The sequence below is a fragment of the Pteronotus mesoamericanus genome, unplaced genomic scaffold, assembly GCF_021234165.1.
Source record: "Pteronotus mesoamericanus isolate MK-2021 breed Mesoamerican mustached bat unplaced genomic scaffold, CSHL_Meso_final contig_20, whole genome shotgun sequence".
Classification (NCBI taxonomy): Eukaryota; Metazoa; Chordata; class Mammalia; order Chiroptera; family Mormoopidae; genus Pteronotus; species Pteronotus mesoamericanus.
In genome coordinates this window covers 78,794,960-78,821,615 of record NW_026555085.1, presented here as the reverse complement: position 1 = coordinate 78,821,615, position 26,656 = coordinate 78,794,960, and the positions used below count along the sequence as shown (strand labels likewise).

Here is a 26,656-nt window from a genome sequence, read left to right as displayed (position 1 = left end):
AGAAAAGTAACACTTTAACAATGTTGAGTCTTTCAATCAATGAATATAGTATATCTCCTGACTTATTTATTATTCACAGCAAAATTTTCAGTGCAGACATTTTGCAGGTCTTTTATTAAACTTAGTCCTAAGTATATTGTTATTGTATTATTGTAAAAAAGTACTTTTTAAATTATTTAATGTTATTAGAAAGATTGTAAATATTGGTATTATTTATTTTTATGATATTTGTTAAGAGGCAGAACTAATTTATGTCCTCAAAATAAGAACAGAGTTTGTCTGGGGGTGGGATTTGACTGGAATGGGGCATAATCAAACTTTCTGGAGAGAAGTAAATGTTTTATATATTCATCTTCAAATATTTATACCAGTTCCCCCTATGAAACTTTTCTGGTCACCTTTTAGAATGTGAAGTCTATCAAAACTATTTTTCTGTATAATATGTCTTTGTATTAAAAAATAACATTTAATGAAAGAAAAAACACACTTTACCCCTTTAGGTCTGAAGAAACCGTCAACACACGTCTCACAATTTATACCAGCAGTGTTGTGGGTACAGTTGATGCACACACCCCCTCCAATGTATTTTCCGTGTATATTTAAGCTCAGATTTCTTCTGGCCACATTTTCATCATAATAGCATTCTTCAGCTTTTCCATGACAATTGCATGCTGCATTAAGGGAAAAAATCATAAATATTAATTGCAGGTTTCAGAGATAGTTAAACATCATTTTCTATTATATAATTGATTTTATACGATATGAGGAAATATATATACATATATAATCAGTACAAAAATATCTAAAAGTTATTTGAATTTATTGGCTATACTAATAAAGTCACCTTTTTAAATGGAACTTGAAATAATTAAAACATAAATAAAACTGAATCACATGAAATTGCCAATATTTGACTGATTTGATCATACAAAATCAAAATTTCATATGGTTCAACCTGTAATATCCTATTATGACAAATAAAAAATTATTGAACTATGGCACTGAATGATTAACATCCAGGTACTCTGTAATGAAAAATTACTATAATCTCTGTGTTATATCCTATGGGTAAACAGGAATATTTAGAATATAATTCCTTCCTTTATACTACTACTAATAACTAAAATTCAACATTTTTCTATATGCCATGTCCTCTTCTAAATGTTTTATTTTATTACCACTGATTTTAATTCTCAATACAACTTATGAGTTTGTTACTGTCATTAACCACTTTCCACATATTAGTAACCTGAGGCCCAGAGAAGTGAAGTAACTTGTAAAAGCTAAGCAAATCAATAATACAAACCACTAGTAAACCAGGCTCCAGAGTCTGCAGAGCTAACCATTGTTGCGGTCCCTTCAATTCTATCTGATGCAAGAGATGCCATGTATGATGAATGCCAAACAATTAGGACAAAAGAAGTTTTTGCTTAGTGGCTAAGATCAAGTTATTTTGCACTAAACTTGGATTTGGGTGTACTCTCAGCTACTTAGTAGTCATATGATGTAGGGTACATCTTAATTCACAAAGGGTCAGTTTCCAATTAAAATATGGGTGGTGAATAACAATTACCAGATATTTTTTAAAAATGCATGTAAAATTATTAGCACAATGCCTTTATAGCTCTCAACTGCTTTTTCCTCTTCCCTCTTCGCCTTCTTCTCCTCTTCCCTCTCTTTTTCTTTTTCATGTCATTTTATAGGAGTTCAGGAAAGTGAAAAAATTACTTCTCCAGAAAGAACTAGGTAAAGCTTTGAAAAATGGATAGAATTAATTGAGCATGGGAACTAGGGAACAGATATGCTGAGTGTCTTGCCTCGGATGCTGAGTTTCTTAGGTGTCCTTACATTGATTTCAACATATACACAAGTGTATGTGTGTGTGTGTGTGTGTGTGTGTGTGTGTGTGTGTGTATGCCAACACTTAAACTTTTTTTTTCCACAAAAAGGGACATTTAAATACTGTTCTAGACTCTTTCATTTTGACAGTAAACAGCATAACACTTTCTCTATCAGTATATGTTTCCCCTAAGGCTACACACGTTACTTTCTGAATGGAGGTATTTATCAGGTTTTTACTAATGGGCAGTTACGTTATTTCCAGGTTTTTCCTTTCTAAATAACACTGGTGCACACTAGGAAGATGTGGAGGTGGGAGTAGGAAGTGAGGGTAGGAGTGGGGTTCTATTGCTAGACTGCTCTACATGGCCAGCTGAGTGACTTTGAGGAGAAAATTCAAGCCTTAGTATTATTTTAGTACTTATCTCTTATGGTTGTTTTAAGGATGCAATACACCTAGCTCAATGCCAGTCACAGTAACTACTAAGATCCATAAATGCTAGTAGCGGCAGAATGAGCAATTGTGAGCTAATGACAAAGGGTCGTGATAACATGCCCTGCACAGCTCTATGAGTGTGTATCTATAGGCTAGATTCCTGCAAGTATAAAATCTAGTAAAGAGGCATGCAAAATTTTAATTAGCTTGAAGGATTCCCCTCCCAAAATGCTGTGCCAAATTACTCTCTCTTTGATAGATGTGATAAAACTCTGTTCCCATAGCTTCATCAACACTGCGCAGTAGCAACCATTTGAATCCAGGGTCTGGATGTAGTAAGCATTTAAGCATTTGTTAAGTGGAAGAATGAACATTTTGAGAAATTAAAAAGAAGTATTTTCATTGTTGTAATTGGTATATTCTTAATTAGGGTAAGCATGATAACCTTTTTATGTGGTTACGTCATTTTTCTTCCTGAGAAATACGTTTCCATCTTTGTTTCATTTTTAACATGTTTAATGATATTTTCTTATTGTTAGGTAAGCTCTTAATATTGTAGAGATATTATCTCCTTGTTATTTGTTGCCAATGCCTTCCCTGGTCTGTTGACTTTTGATTTAGAATACAGTATTTTTGCCATATCGATGGAACATTTTCAAAGTTCATTCTAAAAATCATGTAGTAATAAATATAAATCACTAGGCGTTAAAAGCAGTTTTATATCTTTAGGACAATGCACAAGAATTCCTAAAAATCTTGTAAAAAAATGTTGCAAGAAACTGCCAAGCTTTCTGCTATTCCTAGAAGTAGAGGGAAATAGAGAGTAATACAAATTTATTCTCACATTCTCTAGAATTAGCGCTGCTGAGAGCGTTCATAGCCCTGAGCCGGGGCAGGCAACACAGCGAAGCCCGATCAGCGGTCGTTTTCACACTCCCTGCCGCGAGGGCACTCGCCTGCAGCCCCGGTTGCCGTTTAAAGGCCCTGCAGTCTCCGAGGGACGGCTCGCACCTATTCCCAAACAGCCATTTTCATTCTGTCAGCAGTTTGCTCTATCACAGAACGTCCAAGATGCAAAACTGAAACTGTCCTTTAGTACAAGCTTACAATAGAATAAATGTTCTTTGCTCCTTAGGGATATGTCATGCCTTAAATAAACTAGACTGATGAAAATTCAAGTTGAACTCAAATGAACTGAAAGGTGATTATTCATTTTATAGAAGGATGTGTCATGTCACGAAAGGATTTTTCTAAATACTAAGGCGACTGGAACACAATGCAACTTGGAACAGAACATTTTCTTATACACTTCTAGGAATGCATACATTGCTCAAAGCATGACATTTATATAACGTTTTATGGCTAAGATGCTTAACTTTAATTTATGGTTTAAAAAATATATTTATTTTTCTATTTGGAAATACAATCTCCCATCTGCCCCACAAATAAAAATAAAATTGTTTCGTAATTGCACTATTTAAAAAACATGTCTAGTAGCCAGTGGGAAACTCCGTTCACACTGCTTTGTCCATCCCTATGGCTAACAAGTTCTGTCTAACCTTTTTGTTTCCTTATTTAAACCCATACACACAAGTGGAGAGTGGTACAGGATTTTGCAGATGCACTGAACATTACACAAGTATAACTGTGTGATAGAATATCAGGCATTGGGGAGAATCATACCCTCAGATGTTACCCCCACATCTGATTGCTGATATTCCACAAGCAAAGGAGAAATTTAATTAAAATTTAAAGAAGTTTGAGAGCAAATATCCATGGGAAGCAGTTAACTTAAATTCACTCTTAAGAATGAATGTCTGCTTTCACTGGGAGAACCTGAGGGTCTGTCAGCGACGGGGCAGGACACCCGATGCCCCTGTAGAATATTTGGCAGGGGACTCATGCCGCCAGGTATGTCTCAGTAGTGATGGGTGATTTCTAAAGCAAAATATATCACAAGCAGGTAGACACAGATCAAAAAGCAGGAGGAGTAAGTGCAGAAAAATGAAGGGACTCAAGACATGTATTGTAGATGCAGAATCATAAATGGAAAAGAATAAATACTTTGTGGTTGGGAATATTTTGTGATTAAAGTTCGCTATGACTCAATAGTTTTAAAGACCTACCATGTCTGACACCTGATAAATGATAAGTATTTTTCGTTCAATAAATATATAGGGTTGGCATTAGTTAAATTTGGCTATCAGGCCTGTATTGAAGGTCATGTATACCTACTAAAGTGAAAAATGTGGCTAGGACTGATTAACCAAAATATTAATATTAGCATTGCATTGAATTGGGACTCACAGCCAATTTGAAATTATAGTCCAGTACAAGCCTTTTTGTTTAGGCCTTGTCTTAGCCTGATCAGGTCTCCGGAAACACAGATTTCTCTAATATCCCTGTCACTCTGTGGGGCCACTTGGTGACATCTGCTACACATCTTGGGTACTCTTGTTCAGGAAAAGCTGGACATATGAATCGTATTCAAAAGTGATAATAGTAAAGGGAAAATGTTGTTTTACTGTTTTTAATTACTGGTTTTCTGTTTGGTTGCTACCATATAATAACTGCTATAGCACAGTCAATGCTAATGATTATAACGATGCGATTTCTTTTTTAAAAGGATTTTATTTATTTATTTTTAGCACGAGGGGAAGGGAGGGAGAAAGAAGAAACATTAATGTGTGGTTGCCTCTCCTGCACCCCCTACTGGGGACCTGGGCCACAACCCAGGCATGTGCCCTGACTGGGACTCGAACTGGTGACCCTTTGGTTTGCAGGCTAGCACTCAGTCTACTCAGTCACACCAGCCGGGGCATGAAGCTATTTTTTTTTATATTAGCATTTTATACCGTTATTAATGAGAAACCATGAATTTATAATATTAATGCTTATTAAAATCAATATTTTTCCATATGTTTGATTTCTTACCATCTCTGTCACCTTTAACACTCATATTCTTCAAGCTACTGCTCCAAAACACTACCCTTTAGTAAATTTAACTAATGAACCAGTTTTTTTAAAAACTTCCTGTCTCTAAACTATAGGGTACAATCTCTCCCTTCTGGTTTTTCCCCCTTTTTTAGATTATAGGTATTTAAATCTATTTATTAGAGACAGGAGGTCAAGTGAGGGGCTGCAAAGAAAGCAAGCAGTCACAGGAACTATGCTTGTTTCAGAACAATTTTATAACATAAATGTTTAGAAATCTAGTCTGTATACAGTCAAGTTTTACTGAATGTTTATTTATATTTCTATTATTCCATTAGTCTCTATACATACATTATGCTCTAAGCTTCAGTTTCACCCTGATGACAATAAGCCTATACTGTGCTTTTATCTATTTATCATAATCCTCACAAAGTGATAAATTCATAGGTGTTTGATAAATATTTACCAAGTTAAAAAAAGTCAAAATCTGAGTAACTGAAATATCAGGATAGAGATGGTCAATTATTGCCTTGTATAAAACATAGAGACCGACAAGAGTGCTTACCTAAAATCGCCACATGTTTATATTACCAGTGCCCCAGAAAAGGAGGAAGTACACATGCCGCTGGCCCTTCAGAAACATACCTTCACATTCAGTTTTAGTCAGAAAGGTCCCAGCTTGCCAAGGTTTCTGGTGGAATCCTGGACAGCACCGATCGCAGCTATCACCGCACGTGTTGTGCTCACATTCACAGCGGGATTTCTAGTCAAAAAGGGGGAAAATATACCTTGAGCAGTTTTAAGACCTATAAATGAAAAGTTTTCTCTAAAGGTAGAATGAAGTGAAGAGAAAACACCTAAAACTCCAGTCAGTCTGGGAAGGAAGACAGGCCTATCTTGGAAACAGGTGTATTTAATCAAAAGCAGATTGCAGAGGGCCAAGCTGGTTCTGAAATCACTGGGCTTCAACTTGGAACAGAGTAGAGGCGCAATTGGGAGTAGTCTTGAAGACTGAGATCCCTTCTTTGATGCCTGAGAGAGTTTTCAATATTGGACATATCCATAGTAAGGCTTCCCTCAAAGTACTGTTAACACTGGGGAGTGTGGGCACAGGGGAGAGAGTTGATCCCTAGGCATCAAAGGCCATAATTATAATAGAAATCAAATGTCCTAGAACTGAATCTCCTGTCTGTGTGTTTTGAGTACAGTCTGTCTTTAATATTTATTGAATTTATTTGGGTGACATTGGTTAATAAGATTATATAGGTTTCAGGTGTATCATTCTATAACACATCATCTGTATATTGTATTGTGTCTTTACCACCCTAAGTCAAGTCTCCTTCCATCACCATTTATCCCCCTTTTTCCTCTCCTACCTCCCACACCTCCCTTTCCCTCTGTAATCGCCATACTGTTTCCTGTGTCCACGAATTTTTTCTTTGCCTAATCCTTTCAGCTTTCTCCCTCAGACCTCCAAACCACCTCCCCTCTGACAGCTCTCCGCCAGTTTTCTGTACCTATGAGTCTATTTCTATGTTTGTTGTTAGTTTGTCAAGTACAATCTTGATTCATTGCATGGAACGGGCCCTCCAAGGCTGCCTTGTGGGTTCTCAGAGCTTGGAAAACTCTGCTCATAGTGATACCCAACAGACAGACACACACTCTGCAGAAAGAAGCACCGCAAATGTGCCCAGATAAATATACCAGGGCATTTGAGCCTTCCCTAGGCAGTAGCATCATAATGCGTTAGCCAGAAAACAAGCTTTTAGAGAAATGCCATTTGCATTATTATTTTGGTGGGAGAAAAAAAAATCTGTATGTAGGTGGCTATGTTCATGGATCTGATTATTCAATATATGTCTTCCAGATACTATACAACAAATGATTTTGTATTTCACCAGTTTGTGTATGACTGAGAAAAAAGATGCTCATTCATTTTTTGGGGGGGCTATGCTCGCTTACTATGTTGTCATTAATGAAAAATTTGACCCCAAAGCTTCGGAGCATTTTCTGGCCCAGGAGTTCCAATGCCGTCTTGAACACTCTCTTCTACCCTGCTTTGTATTGCCCCTGTCCCACCTCAGCCTCCTGTTTCATGGCCATTTATATTCACTCCCAGACATATTGTTCATTTGTTTGTATTCATTTTTTTTTGTGAAAGCTTTTAAAAGAAATGGTCAGTTTGATTGATGGCAGACATTCTCTAAAACTAAATCATACAGCAGGCTGTCATAGCTAAAGAGGTTTCAGAATAAAAAAAGCAGTTTGGAGTCTTTTCGGGGGGAAAAAAAACTAATCTGGTTTCTGATACTGTGATGGCTGACTTCAAAGTCCATCAGGCTAACTGCCAGCTCTGTTTTCCCCGGGCATGGCTTTCTGTTACACTGTCTCAGGGGGACCCAATACCCGTTCACAGCGTCCCTCTTGCCAAAGCCTCTCGTAAAACATTTTACAGTTCAGAGCTTCGTGTTGCCTAAGCATCCTATAAATATACATACATTTGTCACCGGATCAAGTGGACAAGCCCTGGCATGACCGTAGCAGATGCACATCCCTCCAACCGAAATATCCTTGACCGAGTAGTAATACTGCAAAAAAGCAACCCCGAGAGAAATCCTGTTAAGATGACTGCAGGATGAAAGTAACAAGAGGGAATGTTCAGTTAAAAACTTTATTTCTTGCTTGTATCTTTAGTTTGAAGCACATTTGTGTTCCTACAGGACAACTGAGGACTCACAGAAGCAATCAAGTAACTTCTTGCATTGCAGTTATAGCCCGAAGAAAGAATGCCTAATTTACATAAGGTGGACATTTTACAAAGTTCTTTCCCACAGACAGTATAAAGTCCATTCTGAAGTATGTGTTATTGACAGCAAGTTGTTATAATTTTTCATTAAAGTTGTGTTAGTGTCTTGAAAGAAAATCTCTTTTATTGTCATTAGAGAAATGTCAGTATCTATGAATCATATGCAGACTGCTTAGTTTGATGAATTTGAAAAGAATCAACAAATATAGCAGAATGTGTTCATAACAATACATTTCTTAAACATATAAAAAAGGAACTAAAACATAACTAACTGCAAGATTGAGTTAACATAATGTGAGGAGTAAATTAGGGTGGGCTGATATTTCCTTTATTTCGTGATGATGTTAAAATATCCATGCAATTAGTTTCCTAAGTCTGAAGTTAAGACTATGTTTCTAACTTTTTAAGTCTATGCAGTTATTTTTAAAAGGTTATTTATACTTATACAATAAAACTAAACTATTTCTAAAATTTTATTTTTATTTTTTTAAGATTTATTTACTTATAGATGGGAAGGGAGGGAGAAACAGGAGGAGAGAAACATCAATGTGATGTTGCCTCTCGCATGTCTCCTACTGGGGACCTGGCCCACAATCAAGGCATGTGCCCTACACTGGGAATTGAACAGGTGACCCTTGGGTCCTCAGACCAGTGCTCAAGCCACTGAGCCACAGCAGACAGGGCTAACATTTTAACTAATACGTATATAACATTTTATAATTATGAGAATACTGCACATTATCATGTGGAATCCAAATAATCATCTCAGTGGTATATAGTTCTATTATTCCAACTTATCACATTAAAAAAAAAAGATTTAGAGAAAATGAGTAAGTAGGCAAAAATTTCAGCTCCCTAACTTACACAGTCCCCTTTTCCATTTACTTTTTTCTTTTGGTTTGCTTGTTTGTTTTTGTTGTTTACATAGTGTCTTTCAGAATATTTTGGTTATGTTACCTTACTTGAAATAGCTAAACTCTGAATTAGTGAAACTTTCTAGAAAATTTAGTTAAAAGTCTGCTTTTCACTAAGTTCATCACAATAATGTAGATACAAATAAGGATATTTGCTTGGAAAGCTGATACAGTTTTTGTAGATGCTTTTAAATTGGGAAATGCTTTTTAAATATAAATGTGTAATGCTTCACTTTTAAGCCCTCAAAAGAAGCTGAAATTCAATATCATATTTTTATATATTTAGATTTACATGTAGGGTTTACTGAACTTTACCTCAGAAAACATATTTGATTGCTGAATTTTACTACACTGTTTTAAAAGCTCATGTTCAACTAAGTTATAAATAATAGATGTGCACCTGACTTCCACTTTGCCTTCTGCAAAAGACAATAAAAGAAACACATTTATTTGCATTGATTTTTTTCCCCCTCTGATAGATATACTGTCAGGAAAGATTAAATTTCCCTTCAAAATTATTGTCTTCCTCAATATATGTTTTTAAGTCATGTTGAAATTAAAAAGTGATTGTTTTTAATCTAACATTGCTATAAAATAATGATTACTTCTGCATTAAATAATTTCCAATATGCTGATGGTAAGTACATGGCAAAATTATTTTGTGCTTAGAAAATACAGGGCACCAATGCGATGGACATGTGTTATTATGAGGATGTTATTCATGAGGGGTGTTCATGAACCATGAAAAGTGCTGTCCTTCAATATTAGGACTAATGGTTCAGCAATTTGGCAATTGTTGGCAATAGTCTGACCTTAGTAGGTTTATTTCAGAACTAAGAGCACAATCTTAGTTTCTCCTTATAACCTTTTCCCTTCTGCCTCCAGTCACACAGTAGCTATTCTCTTAGCATGGATTTGTTTTATGGCCTTGTAGCCATATCTTGGTTGTGTAGCAGCATATAAGGGAGGTGAGATAATCCAGTGCAAGTGATGGGGGATAGAGATAAGAAGCACAATTATCTCCCATAGCAACCCGAGTGGTCTTTATGTCATAATCATGCAAATTCCAGTTCAACACTGAAAAACAGCACACTGTTAGCTCTTGTTTCAAAGATCTGTTGAAAGAATGCTATAATTTTTTTCTCATATTCTATTCATGAAGGAAAATAAAACAATATATAAAATCAGTTTTTCCATATAGCACTGCTCTTTTAAAACGATGGCTTGTGATTTATTAGTAAAGCGTAAAAATAAATTATTTGATTGGTCAAAAGGATCCACAGACCAGCAGCACCAACATTACTGAGAATTTGATAGATATATAGTTTCTCAATTCAGCCCTAGACCGCCTGAATCAGAACCTGCCTTTCCTCAATATCACAGGCTGATTCTGTACACATTATGGTTTAAGATTTACTGCCCTGTGTGTGTGTGTGTGTGTGTGTGTGTACTGGGTCATGATATAAAATGTATTTCTTAGTGTTGGCTGCAGCCAAAATGTTTCAACTTCTTGTTGTTACTTCCCAAAGCTAATTATAATAGTACAGATCACCCAAGGGTAAAAAACCAACTTAGTCCTCAAAAATAATATTATGAACTAGGCACTATGATCTTCATTTTACAAAAGAGGATATCAAAGTTGAGAAATGTTAACAAGTTTGATAAAATGTTACATATCCAACAAGTGGCTGAGTGTGTGTGAACAAAAGGTCTACCAAATTTTAAAGTCTTTGATAATAACTACTCCTACAAGTCATGGAAAGGTATATTTTAAAATGATCTAACACACAATTAAAAAGAAGGTTATGATGTCAATCACAAGCTGGAAAGTGAATGAATATAACTTACTCTTCGTGTGACAATGGGGTCAATTTCTCTTGGGTCTTTGTGAGCAAACATCATCAAATCAGCATTCAGGGTGCGGATCCTCTGAAATCTCAGGCGAATGTAGCGAGCAGAGGTAAATTCTAGCAGTTCAGGAGAAGGATCATCCGCGCTTGGTCTCCCGTTGATCAATGAGATGTGAATCTACATAATGTGGGAAATGATTTAACAATTAAGTTCACCAAAAACTAAATTGTCTGGTTTTGTTTTTGGGTGTTTTTTCTTTTTGAAAAATTAGGATAAGCTCTCAAATCCCAGTTAATCATACAGATACAGCTTCATGTTCACTGGAATAGAGTGAAGTAATTGGGGGTTTTTATGGACATTTTAATATACTTAGATGCAGTACATTTGTTTATATTTTAGGTGTTCTCTCTATACTGCAATTGCCCATAATCTTCTGTTCCAAGGCATTGCATCTATTTGACCTTCCTAGGAGGTCCACAAATTTTTATATCACTTTATCTTTTTCTGAAAATTATTGTGCCCTAAAATTATTTAAGAATCGTATACAGTAGAAAATGAAAAAACTTGTTTTTTTTAAAAAAATCTACAAAACAGACCAAAACAGGAACTCAAAAAATACTTAAAATAATTCTAAATTTGAAGGCATCTAATTATACAGCTTTATAATTAGTATATAATGAGCAAAAAGTGACACACTGCAAGGAAAACTAGACACATCTACAATCGCAGTGAGAGATTTTAATCGGTTGTTCATTTGTTGTTTATTTTTTAGTAATCGTAAACCAACAAGACAAAAATGTATTATCGGTATAACGCATTCTATGAAAACACATTAAAACCTGGTTGGAATGATATATTTGTTAGGAACATAATTTAGCACAATTGATACCCAACAAAATAAATTCTAAACATTCAGTTTTATTTGTACAAAATAGAGAAATTGCAAGGGAACAACCCCTCACAGGTGCACGAATCCCATATGCTCTCATAAGGATTTCACAAGAGCAGAAAACTCTAATGAGGAGTAAACAAGTTTGATAAGATACACAGAACTCCTATCACAGATTAAGAAATTATTTACTGCATACCTAAAGAAATAAATCAACGAGAAAAAAAGGCCAACAAAATAACACAAAAAATAAAAGGACAGCATAAATGACTGTTAAACTTTTGATAAGATAGTGAACTTCACTCATTAATTAACAGAGAACTATTAATTCAAATCACAATAATAAACTTTTTTATTTTTTCAGGTAGCCCAAACCCCAAAATAATAATACTCCATGATAGCAAGACCGGATTGGTACAGGTATTTGCATGCACTTATAGGTGTGAGCATAAAATGGCACAAACCTTAATGAAAGTGGGTTTAGCAATAATTATCAAAATTACATATGCATACATTTTTTGACCTACAAATTCCACTTGCAGAAAATTATCCTACAGATATTACATGTATATATTATTCCTAGGTAGCATTGCTTATAATAGCAAAAGACTAAAAACATTTTAATATTCACTAATGTGCAACTGGTTAAATAAATTATACATCTATATACTGAAATAGTGTACCATAAAAAAAGAATGAGGAAACTCTTGATATACTGATAGGAAAAAGTACTTTCACTTTTTTGTACTTTGTGAATGCATTATTACCTACACAATAAATTAAATCACAATTGTTTAAAAAATTGAAACTAAGTGGTAGGTTTTGGACTGAAACTTCCCCCCACACACGCTCACACAAGCAGGTGCACACGTGCACAGGAAGCTAAAGAGACGGGCATGCAAGAAGATAGCAGCCCTGTGCTGGGCTGGAAGCTCTCCAGGAACATGACAGGCCATGCATGTACTGGGAAACTGTGACTTGAGGTCACCCACCAGAATTTTCATCCAGTTTTGCAAGATCATATATCACATGTGTTAATTACATTTTTTGACAGCGGGGGTAATGGTATGCATTTCCATTCCTAACATCCTGCATTTAGATAATCCCCGAGAGCATTTTACAAACTGACTGCCAATAAACTACTGAGTCACCAGAGAAATAAATATAGAAACTCAGATGAGAAACTAATTCTGATGTCACAAAGAATAAATTCAAAATGCCTCATGATAAAAATATGAAATGTCTCAGCTAATTGAGTCTACCTTGGATACTTAGTAAAGAATAAATTCACTTAACACATTTGAAGATGATAGAATACAAGCTTTGCTTAATATACTGAATCTAAAAATACGGGATACCCTCTCTCTAATGTAAAAATTCTAAGAGTAAAAGTGGATCTTGTACATTCCACAGTTCTGGCATCTAGCAGGTGATTGAGAAATGTGTTTAAGTTGTCTCTATTACTTAAGAAAGTATCAATTAAATGTTAAAGGAATAAATAAATAGAAACATGAAGCAGTTACAATCAGTCCCTTTAGAGATTAATTTGGCATCCAAAAAATCACCAGTGCCCTTAAATTCATGCTTAATTTCTGTCTTAACAAGCGCTCCCATGAATGCTCCTAAAAATGCTATTTAAAAGGAGGGAATCATGACATGTCTAGGATTAAAGTTTCTGAAAATTATTAACATTCACTTGGTGTTAATTCTATGGTGAACTGTATTTGTGGGTGTACATGAAATTAGTATGTCCTTCTTTGAAATGCACAGGAAATTTAAAATAAATGGTGTACATGTTCTCATTCAGGTTGATAAACCATATGATAGCTATATAAAGGATTCAGCAAAAGAACACTTCTCACAGCTTTGGTATTTTCATCAAGCTACTCTGCCAAGAGATCTTGTGAGCATAGTTAGTCCCAAGCTGTTTCTGGATTATAAAACCAGCCAGCTGTTTGGCCATGTTGTGAGCAGCTTCCTCCCATCTTTTCTTTCCCTTTTTTTCACTCCCCTTCAAAATAAATCATAATATTGGATAGGATATTTCCACTGACATGATGTTCCGTGATTCCAAGTGCTCTGGATATTTAAGCATATTTCCTGATTTCCTGGGGCGGGGACAACTGGAGGGTGTCTATCTTCCAAAAGATGAAAAGTGTTAGTCCTCAAGACCACCGCTGTCTTGCTGTGAGGCTGTGGGAAGTCTGTGGCAGTCCAGTGTCTTCTGAAATGATTTCTATTACACACATGTTGGTGGGTGTATGTTCATGCTGTCAAAGGAATCTGTTCCAACTGAAAATATCAGCCTGATAAACAAATGGTTTTTTAGATCTCAAAATTACACTCTTCTTTGAAATTAGTTATCACCAAAAAATAGAGGAAAAATACCTCATAAGTTTATGACCAAGAAACTAAATCAATATTGCACCGTACTCATCCAAGTAAATTTGTTCCTATCAGTGTAAGCATAGTATATAAACCACGTTCCCATTGCAGATGGATAAATATTTGTGACTGTAGTGGAATTTCTACTTTTATAATTAGAATACAATTTAAAAAATGGTTTATGCAGCAAATAATCAGATTTCTAGTATGAATAACTATCTCTTATTATTATTTTTTATTTCTATTAATACAACTGTTTTATATTTCTCGAACATCTATACCCCTAACACCGTCCAATGGTAAAAATTTCTTGAGTGGCTGGGTGTATGAGAAAAGGAAGGCTAGGTAATGGAATTGGATGAATTAGACAACATCATAGGTACTGTATTCTCTTAGAACAGCTTAAAATACCATTTGAATGATCAGTCTCTAAATTGGCCAATGAAAAATGTTAACTCCAGGAGATAAAGCAATAAAATCAATGTGTAGGATGAGTATAGCTGGCTAGAGGTGTAGCCAAAGAGTCTGTAGGTGTGGATGTACACAAGTGACTGAGACTTGTAGGAAACCTCCTAAATACAATCCTGGTTAATATGATATTATTTCAGAGAGGGGGAGTAACCTTGAAAAATAAACCTAATAATTTTTATTTTACCCTACATGGAAAGAAAGAAAGACACGTTTGAAGAAAAGAGGTGAGCTGTATGACTCGTAGGAAGAGAGGACAACATAACAATTTGTCATTGTGCTTCTAGCACAGAGCAAAGGCTCTGGCTCTGTCTCTGACTCTATATTGTCAGTAGGAACCCTCAAATGATGAATATTTAGTTCTCACATACCTGGTCTTTTAGCAGCATTTGAAACAACTAGATACTCCATTTACTTCCAGACAACACGCTCTCCTTGTTTTCCCCCTTTCCGGCTACCCCTTCTTAATGTTCTTTGTTACTTACCACCTTTTCTCCTCCCCAGCTCTAATACTGGAGCACCATGTTGTCAGTCTTTGGCCTTCTGTTACGTCTATACTTACTCAGTGATATCATCAAAGCTCACAGCTTTAATGCCACCTATACTGATGTCTTCCACATCTGTATCTCCAGACCTCATCTCTCCTCTGAAGGTCAGGATGAAGAATCCCACTGCCTTCTTGATACATTTACTTGGCTGTCTACTGGGAATCTCAAACTTATATCCCAAACTGAGTTCCTTCTCTTCACTTCACACACTCCCCAATTACACTAAGTAATTTCATCCTTTCGGCTACTCAGACCAAAAACTAAATCATCCTTGATGGCTTTTGTTTTCTTTCTTCCTACATCCAAAATATCTGAAAATCTTGTTGGCTTTACCTTCAAAATATATCCAGCATCTAAACGTTTCTCACCACCTCCACTAAAGCCATCTTAGTACAAAGCTTTCATCTTTCTCTACCTGGTCACTACAAGAGGGTTAGAACAGGTCTTTATGCTACTGCGTCTAACTCCCTAGGGTCTGGGGTTTTTTTTCCTCAGTTTTTATTAAATGTCTCCATCAATTTATTCTCTGCATTCTTTAAAACAAAAATTACAAGTTTACTATTAACAACTTAAAATATTGGATGTCAACCAAGTCAACTTTTACTCATGCTGCAAGTTGTTTTATGTTCTTTTACTTCTTTTTGCCAGAGGATCTTCAATAATTTCTGCAAAGAGATTCCTCTTCCATAGATTATATGCAAGAGGTAAAAGATGGTTAGCAACTTTATGAAAATAGTGCGAACCATAGCAAAAGAGGTCCATTCCGACTCAAGCATTGTTATGTGCCATTGAGTTGGCCCCAATTCCTGGCGACTTTGTGAATGAGTGATGTCCACAGTGTTTGTCCTCAAAAGCCCTGCTCAGCTCCTGTATACTCCTGACTATGGCTTCTTTTATGGAGTCAATCCATCTCAGAGTTGATCTTCCATTTTTCCTGCTGCCTTCAATTTTTTCAGCACTGCTAACTTTTCCAAAAAAGTACTACCTTCTCATGATGTGCCCAAGTAGGACACCATCTTTTATCATTTTTGCCTGCAGCAAAGTTTCAGGCTCAATTTGCTCAAAGACATACTTGTTCATCTTTCTGGCATTCCAGGGTATTCATAGAGCTCTCCTCCAACATATTTCAAAAGAATCATTTTTTTTACCCGTCATCCTTCTTCAATGTCCAAATTTTGCATCTCTAGATAGCAGTTGGAAATATAAGGGTGTGCATGATTTAACCTTGGTCTCTAATGACACTTCTTTGTTTTGTGATCTTTTCTTATTCCCTCACTGCTGTCCTTTCAAGTACCGGCCTTCTCTGCATGTCTTGGTGGTAGTCTTCATTTGAATTGATGACCAAACTGAGGCAAGCAAAGCCTCTAACAATTATGATACCATCATTGTTTATATTAAAGTTGTATTTCTTCCACAGTCGTGGTTTTTGTCTTCTTGGTATTCAAATGCAGTAGTCTTGCTCTGGCACTTTCCTGTTTCTTCCTTTCAAATCATCGATACTTTTTTTCCAACATGAACCCCATGCCATAAACACATTTACTATTAGCAAACTGCACAAAAGTCATCATTTTTTGAATGGGAGCAGAAGTTCTTAGTCTCTCCTCATCACTCAGTACCACAACAATTAACTTGCAAATTCTCTTGAGGTCAGGATCTGTTTCAGGGAATGCTCTAAATATTCTTTAAAGAATATAAGTCCAATCATGACATTTTTCCCTTAAAACATTCCAATAACTTTCTGTCTCACAGCCAATAAAAGCCAAACTTTTCACAATGAACTCGGAGATCTGATATTGCCTGCAACACCATGACCTTACCCGCTAACATTGCCACATGAGAAAACAATAACTTTTTGAGTTCTTTCCTACTTCTTCACTCATTCACCCTCCTCCAGCGAGACTGCTATCTTTGTTATGGAATCCCAGATAGGCTTTTACTCAGGGCTTTTGAACCTGGGGTCCCTTGCCCATAACGTTATCTACCCAGATTTGCAATGTTCACTTTATCATCTGTTTCAAAATATTTACCAAATTCATTTTGCTAACCACAGCAAAGTAGACCTTACCCATTGATTTACTCCTTCTTTGTGCAAATCATATTCTGGCCATTTTATTGTCTAATCTATAAATATATCTTGATATATTACTATTTATAAAAGAGTTCATAAAAATAACAAGCTATATTAAAATTATAGAGTAGATTACTTAAACCCTATAGACTTGCAATAACTACCAATTAGGCTAATTAAGAGAGTACCTTCTTTCTAGAAGAAAATGTTTTTACTGAATGTTATCTTTATAGATTGTCACTAGTTTTATTATACATAACTGAATAGTTATTGAAAAATAACCTTCCTTACCTCATCAAAAAAGATTCATTGCAATTTTTAAAACTTTCAAATCAATGGAATATTTTTAAAGTCTTACAAATATGAAAATATACGAACATATGAAATTTAATTCACACATAATGAAAATATACTGGGTAAATAATAAAAGTTGCATAATATATCATTTATAATATAGGTTAAATATTGAAACATTTTAGAGTAAGATTTCCTTATCAATAAGTTTTAAGGCAATAATGAGGAAATTGGGTATTACAAAATCAATATTTTTCCAGTTCATTACTTTCAGTGATATCAGGCACAGTTTATTATAAGCCCTCTTAGCATTTTTCTACACCCTATATTTTATTTTCTCCAACTAACAGCTGTTGTTTTTATGCTCATTTTTATTAATTCAAATACTGCTCATTTGTGCATTCTGAAAATGAAGTATTCTGAGGGCTAATAAACACATGCTTACAAAGCTTTTCTCTGGTCTTCTTTTTCATGCTTTCATATTGTTTGTTCATTCTTTAGTCAGTAAGTCGCTCATTCATTCAAAAATATCTATTGATGCATAGTATATTCCAGGTCACTGAATCATTTTCACTTCCGCTTTTGTGTCGTGGTCTGTCTCACCTCTGGGCTCCTTTGTCAAACACTTTTTCTGTATCTTCTCTGTTTCCATTTGCACAGATATACTTCATACATCTTTTAGTTCTCAGCTGGGATGCCGATTCCTTCCTTCCATGAATATGTCCATGTTCTGTCAGAAATTCTTCCCAAGAATTCTCTGAGCTCCTCTACTATCATTGTCTGCTTACTAGACTGTAAGTTCAATGAGAATAGAAATTTTGCCTTATTTATAATATATTTCCAGTGCTTAATAAAGTGAGCAGTACATAGTAGATTCTTAATAATTATTTGCTGAATGAATAAATCAGTATCAGTCTTCTTGATATTCAAATGCAGTATTTGAACATATAGGCTGTTATAGAACTTCCAGTGAATTAAGTCTTTTGCCCAATCAAACACTCATAATTTTTGTATATCATTCAATAATTGATTTTGCATATATTTTAAGTATATTTTACCAGTATTTGTAATTCCATTAATTGGATGTACACAAAATTTTATTTACCATAATTGACTAAATCTCGCAAGAGCTGTAATAATTCAAGTACTTAAAAGAACATGATATAGATATCTCTGTAGCATCAACATTTAAATAATCAAAAAACTAGTTAAGGCACTAGTAGAGTAATTTGTGGAGGTAAAAATATTGCAATTTACTTGTATAAATGGATATATTCCTTCAGGTGCTTCAATATTCCTACTCACCAGAACAGAAAGACATTCGTTTTACGCAGAATGCACTGAATTAGTTTGGAAGGTCCTTAATAAATGTCACACTATCATTACAGGTTTACAAACCTAACTAAAACAACTTCTCTTCCATGGCTGATGTCTACTGATCTGCTTGAAAAGTAGATTTTAACACATAAAATGTCAAGGACTGTGAATGACCTTAGCTTTCTTAACTAACTTATTGCAAGAATACAAGGAAATGTCAGCTTAATGAACTGTTTAGCAAATATGGCTGTATCATTGACAACTCTACCCTGAGCTTAGTCATAACAGGTCTTTTACACTACTGTAGGTGATATTGTGCTTTTGACACCTGCATGTTTCCAATTGCCCCAGAAACTTAGATGAGTTTTCTCCTATTTTTTAGAATTACAATTCTTGCTTTTTCATTCCTGGATGAAAGCTTTTCATTAGAAAGTCAGTTCTCTTCAAAGAGTATTGTCATTTTGTTTTTATTTTTCTTCCCTCATCCAGTTAAAATATTGTGCTTCAAAGATTTGTGTAGCTTCTCTCCTGGTCAAATAAGAGCAGCTCTCTCTCTCTCTCTCTCTGCCTCTCCCCTTATCTCCCCCTATTCTTTCATTTGGTATCAGAGCTATCTATTTTTATACCAAGAGCAGAGTTCATGTAGAAGTGCTTTTTAACTTTTATGAAATTATGAAATTAACACATAGGAGGGATGTTTGGTTTTTTTAATGATCAAAAATAGAAGTCTTAGCTACTTTAGGAGTTTTCATTTTCTCAACACCTCAAACTTGGTACGGTTCTTCTTTTCAAAAAGCTACTGGTGGTCCATTCACTTTGTATAAGTCAAAGCAATCAGTAAAGTATTTACTCCTAAGCCCCTTGAGCATAGGTTAGTTTCATCTAAAGCATGACCACATGGGTGATGTGTAATCCATTCTAATAGAATGGAAGATCTTGGTATCATCCCTACTGGTAATGATGGATAAAAGGAACAATGATAAATAACTCCCAGAATTTTTCAAAAAGAGAAAAATCATTCTTAAATGCAAATAACCCATGCTTTTTTTCTTTCCCCCCCTAAGAGGACCTTTACACACAGGTGTTCATTTTAAATCAATTTTAAAATTTAAAGTTCTTTTCAAGTGATAATTTAAAAAATTACTCCAAGTTAAAAATGTTTCACTTATCACTTGTGTTTTTCTTTCTCCAGGTAAAGCATATAATATTTGCACGGATAAAAGAAGTGTTGTCAAAATAGGTTTTCTCAATCTCTTTTGGGAGCTTCTCATTTAAATTTTATCAAATGCAGATGTCATTACAAAATCTTTGTACTGTCAAGCTAAGACAATGCAGGGATACAAACGTCATCTGAAGTTCACAGCAGGAAAGAATTTAAGAAGAATAGCTTCAGAATAGATCACAAGGGAAAATCACCAGAACAAGAGTTCTCTTACTCTTCTCAAACATTTGCATAGCTGCAAATTTTGTTTTGAGCATGCCCTAAGCAGATACAGACTTAAGAGAGCAGAATCGTTAGTCATCTATTCCAAGTTCATAGCTTTTTCAGAACTACTTTCGCAATACACAGGACCTTGCACATAATGTGATTATTACGGTGTACTTACTGGATACCAGACACTCTTGGATGTGATCTACATGTACTAAATCATTTAATATTAACTCATTTAATGCTAACAACAACTTCATGAGGTTGGTGTTATTATTACCTCCTCTTTTAGAAGAGAAACAGACATTAAAATGTTAACAACTATGGCTAAGTACAGATATCTAGGATGTGTTCCAATTCTAGTCTTACTATTGAGGATGCATTGGCTGAGCTCCTCTGTACCACGACACTACTTCACAGAGCAGGGGTTTAGTAAGCATTTGTTGAATGAATAACAGCTGGTCTTCTAGGCACTGTTTGAGATTTCTTGCATCATGAAGCTCACTACTAGTGAGAGAACATTTTTCCATGCACCCTCCCTCCATTCTTTTCATTTGCTTTACTTTCTTTCCAACCCTGCCTATAGCTGACCCTAGTATGTTAACTTCATTTTTTTTCTTCATTTTCCTGTTCTTGCTCCTCTGGAATTATCTATATTGTTTGAATTCTCCAGTTCTTGGTTTTCCTTAATGAATTGGGGTAGTATTTATCCTACTAGTTTGATCCATTCTCGACTCCCTTGGGTAAACTGCTTACCATGCCAAAAGTCACCACTCACAACCAGCCACCAGATCAGATGGTGACTAGGCTCCCTGAGAACAGCAGTGAACTATATTATATAGCACAGGGACCACTAAGCCAAGTGATAGTCTCAGACCTGGTTATCACCCCGGCATTGATCCATATCAGTAGAGATCTTCCATATAAAGAGAAGATCTTCCATATAAAGAGAAGCAGAGTTCTACATTGATAAAAGCCAGACCTGGAACATGTCCAAGAGTTGAAGGCTAACACATTAATTAACCAGAAAAGAACCAAAAATCCCTGAAGTCTTATTAACATCATAATATACAAAATCGGTTATGACAGGTTTAGTACTTAAGCATTTTAATTAGTAAAAATGATCCACTGGCGTGCAAAAAAAATTAACATACTTTATGGGAAATTCTACTAAAAAGGAAGAACTAAAACCTCAAGTTATAGAGAGAGGGGAGAATTATATGTTAACACCCCAAATAAATATCTGTTAAACTAACATGTTCTTCCTTAGGGTGGAGAGTTGTTAGGGAAAGTCTCAAATAAGAGAAAAAAAAAGCAACTGAGAGTGTAATAACCTACATTGGTAGGAAAGAACAATTTGTGCACTTGAAAGACACAAAATAACAGCACAAAGGAAAACTTAAGCAACATTTTCCTGTTTTGTTTTCAGTTCCTGTGTGAGAACAGTTGTTTAAAATTAAAATAAAATCTTGGAGCATGAGGTCTAAATATGGTGCCAGATCCTGTGTCATTAGATTGGAACAAAATCTAGACGCATATTCAAAAGGGAAACTCAGGCTCTCTTTCATTCTCCTTCTCTGACTCAAGGGGTCCTCAGAGAAAAATTGTGAGTGTGTATGTGTGTGTGTGTTGCAAGTGTAAATGAAAGCTAGATTAATTTGATTTTTCCCTGTTTACAAAGAATAGCATTTTGGGATGGCCACTGGCAAGCTCAACCAAAGTAATTTTCACAAAGGCTCCACATCAAACAAGATGTCAGAGACATTTAATTATGGAGACATACTAATACTTAGACACAAGGTCCTCAAGATTAAGTATGTTCCCTAGGCTGGCTGTTTTTCTAACATCCCTAACATATGTGTATGCAACCTCCTGGTTGACTACCCATCCCCCCCCCGACCTTCTGACAGGCGTCTATTGGCTTCCAACCCTCACCGATACAGCCTTGTTCTCTGAAATTTCCCTTCTTTTGCCACCCTTCTATTTTTCTTTTATGTTATTAATTTTTTGGTATCTACTGCCATATGTTTATTTGTCCTTTAGTCATCTCTTATTTTTTTATTCTTATCCTATTATATTTCATTTCATCTTTAGAGTAAAATTGTACATCCATTTGGATCGAGTCTCTATGCTTTCAAGTAAAATCATGTGTTCCATTGCTCTAAATACGGCTTCTGGCCAATTTTAAAAAAGCAAACTATAATCTTACCTCTCAAACTTAAGATTTTTTTTTTATTGTACAAAGAGTGAAAAAGTAAATAAAAAACAAAAATTTTTTTTAGAAAACAAACTTTTATATTTCCATAACTAAGAAATTTTCATTTCAGTGGGTTCATAAATCTGAGTACTAATGGGTCTGTGTGTAAGACTGCAGAATGGATGTACAGGCGAGCTTTTTTAATTTTGGCTAATGCTGTGCCTGATGCTTTGTATAATTGTGTGCATGTATGTGTTTTTTTGTGTGTTCAGATTGTTAATCACAGTTTAAGATCATATATGTTAGAGACAGACTGCCTAGGTTCAAATCCTGGTTCTTACTATTTGTGTGAACTTAGGAATTTACTGCATCTCTCCTTGCCTCAGTTTCCTCCGTAGAAGACAAATAATAAGATTGCCTATTTTATCATGCTGTTTACTGGATTAAAAGAAATAATTTATATGACCAGAACAGAATAATGCCTAGTGCACAGAAAAATATTAAGTGTTAGCTGTTGTTATTAGTATTCTTGAGAAAGTAAGAAGAACAATATAAATGGTATGTGTGCCCCCCATATACAATATAAATAGTATGTGCTGCACCCTTTATCGTAATTATGTATTGCCAACCTGGCCAGCCTCAGACAACGTAAGTAGCAATGACAAAATTCCCACCCCAAATGGAGAGGTGGTTCTGCAGATACTATAAGGGTTGAACATCAAGGGGAGACTATACATCAAGGAGAGCAAGACATGTACCTGAATTTTGCCTTCTAATTCATATTCAATTTCACACAAGTAATTAAGAAAGGGAAGGATCAAAGCACTTCCTGGTTCAAAACCTCTCCAGCGCTGTGTTGGGGCTATCACTCTAGGGATGGCCTATATTTCCATCCCTTGATGTGACAGTCTCTGGGGATAAGGACAGAGTAAGTGAAAAAGTGCCAACACAAGGGCTGCAGGAAGAGGAGGTTGTAGAGCTGCTGACATCTGGGCAGTAGTTTGTAACAAAAGAAATGTGAAGAGTAAAATGATGTTGTTGCAAATGACAGTATTTCACCTTTGCTTATGGCTGAGTAGTATTCCATTGTATGTGTGTACCACATCTTTCTTATCCGGTTCTCTACTGAAGGACACTCTGGTTGTTTCCATGTCCTGGCCACAATGAACAGTGCTGCAATGAACATAGGGATGCATATTTCTTGGCAAAAAATGTTTTCAAATTTTGGGGGTAGATAAGCAACAGAGAAGTTGCTGGATCATATGGTAACTCTATTCTTAATTTTTTGAGAAACTTCCATGCTATTTTCCACAGTGGTTCTACAAGTTTAAATTCCCACTAACAGTGAAAGAGGGTCCTTTTTTTCCTGCACAACCTCACCAACACTTCTTATTACTTCTCTTGTTGCTAGTAGCCATTCTAACACTTGTGAGGTGGTGTAGGTGGTATTTCATTGTAGTTTTGATTTGCATTTTTTAATAGCTAATGAAGTTGAGCATCATTCCATAGAATGGCTCTTGAGAAAATCATGCTAAGCAAAATAAGTCAGAAAGAAAAGTCAAGAACCACAATATTTTATTCATCTTTGGTATATTAAAATAAAAACAACAAATGAACAAACAAGACAAATAAACAAAAACTCATAGACACAGACAACAAACAGTCTGGTGATTGCCAGAGAAGGGGTTGGGAAGGAGGTAGTAAAGAGTAAAGGGGGTCAAATATATGGTAAAGGAAGGAGATTTGACTCCGGGTGGTAAATCCACAATGCGATACACAGATTATGTTACTGTCACCTCAATAAATTTAATTAAAAAGAAAAGAATGTGATGTGGGAAGGGATTACCTACAAACCTGATTTCATACTTAGGTTTTTGGAGTCATCAGATTTTGAGCATATCACTGTGATGCACACAGATTGCTAGATAATAATAAAATATCAATTGATAATTTTACATGTATATAGAACAACAGCAAATATGATCCATGTCAATAGTATCCTAAATTCAGGTTCCTCCATTATTCTGTACAGAGCTGAATCACAATCATTTATTTACTAGGTTTGTAGGATGTTGGCTCTACACACCCCTGACATCTGTACGGCACCAGCAGATCTCAAGTCCCTTCAAAGAAACAGATTACATCAAGGGACCTCTCCACCCACACAACCAGAAGACGAAGATTCCTGTAGACTTGCTGAGTACACAGTGTTCTTGTTCCTTTGCTGGACTCACACTAGTAACTGACCACAGGAAGCTGCAGGGCCATGCCCTCAAAGAAGCTCAGATACAGCTCATGCTGTTGGTTAGCTGGTGGGGGGTGGGGACATGCTGAAATTCAGGGCCTCGTTTTCTGCAGGCACCCATGCACATAACAAATATTTAGAAACATGAAAACTTGGGGAATATGAATATACAGCTGATTCAAGGTCATTGATCATTATTGTAGGTTATTTGTCTGAAGTGGATTTTGTTTCCCAACATTCCCCTTTCCCTTTCCTCTTGACAAACACAGCGTGAATGAAAGGTAAAGGGAATAAAACATTTAATCAATCATCCAGGGACCAGGGCTAAATTGCTTTCTGTTATACATTTGCTGCCAAGTTCACAGAATCAGGTTTGTTTTCAATTATTTGTAATATGCTTTCCCAGAAGAATTTATAATAGGCTGTTTAGGCACTGTTCCCTTTTCTATTAATGACAAAAATACAACTGCTCCTCCTTAGCAAAAAGAAAAGGAGTTAAATTAGGAAAATTGCTATGAATGTTGCTGTTGGGTTTAAGAGTTTTTTGGTTTATTTGTTTTCATTTTAAACTGGTACCAATGAGAAATGGTAAGATTTTCATTTCTTTTTCCTTCTCGCTGTATTTATTTTGAAAATAAGAAGCTAACATTAATCTCTATTTTGAAATAATTTATAATAATAACACCTATAAAATATTTTAAAAGCACATGTCATGATCATCTATGCTTTTATAATTAAAATAGCTGTAAACATGTTTCCTTGAAAATAAGGTGCACTGTAACTCTCTGGCCAGATGCAATGCTTCCCGTCTCTCTAATTTCTAAAATCACTTTTTCTCTCTCATCTGACACTTTCCTGTAGCTTTTCTCTAGGACTCTCATGTTCCACAACCATCAGCATTCCTGCCATCTTCTGTATCTTTCAGTCTGATAAGGTAATAATTGAAGACATACACTCATTAATAGGAGATTGCTTATTAGATAGCTAGCTCTGGCAGTCTCTTGAGAAATGCAAAGAAGAATCCCTGAAATCCTATTTATAGGAGTCCCAATTGGCCGATTACTTGCATGGGATGATAATGTATAGAGATGTTGAACCCAGTCCATGATAGCCCAGGACCGGAGGCCACAATAGTCATATTCTAAAACATACCTTTATGCATATTGAACAGAAGTGCATCTGTAGAAAGGTGGTTTTGAAAACTCTAAGGCTTTTGACTGGTGTTAGTGTGGACTGGGGTTTGTTCGTATGTTCTTCTGAAAATCTGATCACTATTCAGTCCCTTCATTAACTTCATTCCTGATATTATACCTTCTTTTCTTTTTTTAACCCTTTCTTCCCTATCATAAGTAAGCTTTTTCACTGGTCTAGCTCATGACCTTCCTGTATTCTAGTAATGTACATTAGCTGAAATAATCCCTCTCTTAACTGCTACATCTATACCATGCTTCTCCAACATTCTCATACTGGGTCTCCAATGTATGTTATTTCTTTAAAATGAAATTTAAATTATTCTCAATTTTAATTAACAGCCTTATTTTTAATTGACTCTCTTTCCTTTCATCTATATGTTCTTATTTCCTTCCAGTGGCATATTTAAGAAACATGATGGTACTGACAAAAAGAAAGGAAAATATTCTCTAATGGCATAAACATCATCCTATCAATTTATACAATCTGTACAGAAATACACATATACCACCACCGATTCTTTTTCTTCTTCAGGTAAAGCTATGAAAATGCATGTAGGTCAACAAACTAGTGAGCAATTTTAAAACCAGCATTCCACATGAGTGTGGCCCTTGCAAAGTAATTACTTTGGGGTGTTCTGAGTAGAGAAAATAATATTGCCTTTTCTTTAATCATCTTAATATTCTTTGTGTTTTTCAGTATTCCTGAAATTTCCCTTTACACGGTAGGAGGAAGACCATTTCAAAAACAAATGTTTGGGAGGAAAAGAAAACAGGTCATGGAAATTAAAGCTCAGAATCCAAATAGAAAATTCAAGCTGGAAACAGAGGAAGGCCCCGATAATG

General features: G+C 35.5%; 1 protein-coding gene across 1 annotated transcript in view; it reads right to left on the bottom strand.

Moving 5' to 3' along the window:
- The window catches only part of LAMA2 (laminin subunit alpha 2), a 525,989-nt gene that overhangs the window by 303,216 nt on the left and 196,117 nt on the right, over positions 1-26,656 (bottom strand). Inside the window, exons 5-8 of the mRNA XM_054569946.1 lie at positions 10,778-10,957; positions 7,708-7,797; positions 5,855-5,972; positions 493-671 (exon numbers count right to left, since the gene is read on the bottom strand). Of these exons, the coding sequence (XP_054425921.1) occupies positions 493-671; positions 5,855-5,972; positions 7,708-7,797; positions 10,778-10,957 (567 nt within the window). The remainder of the gene's footprint in view (positions 1-492; positions 672-5,854; positions 5,973-7,707; positions 7,798-10,777; positions 10,958-26,656) is intronic.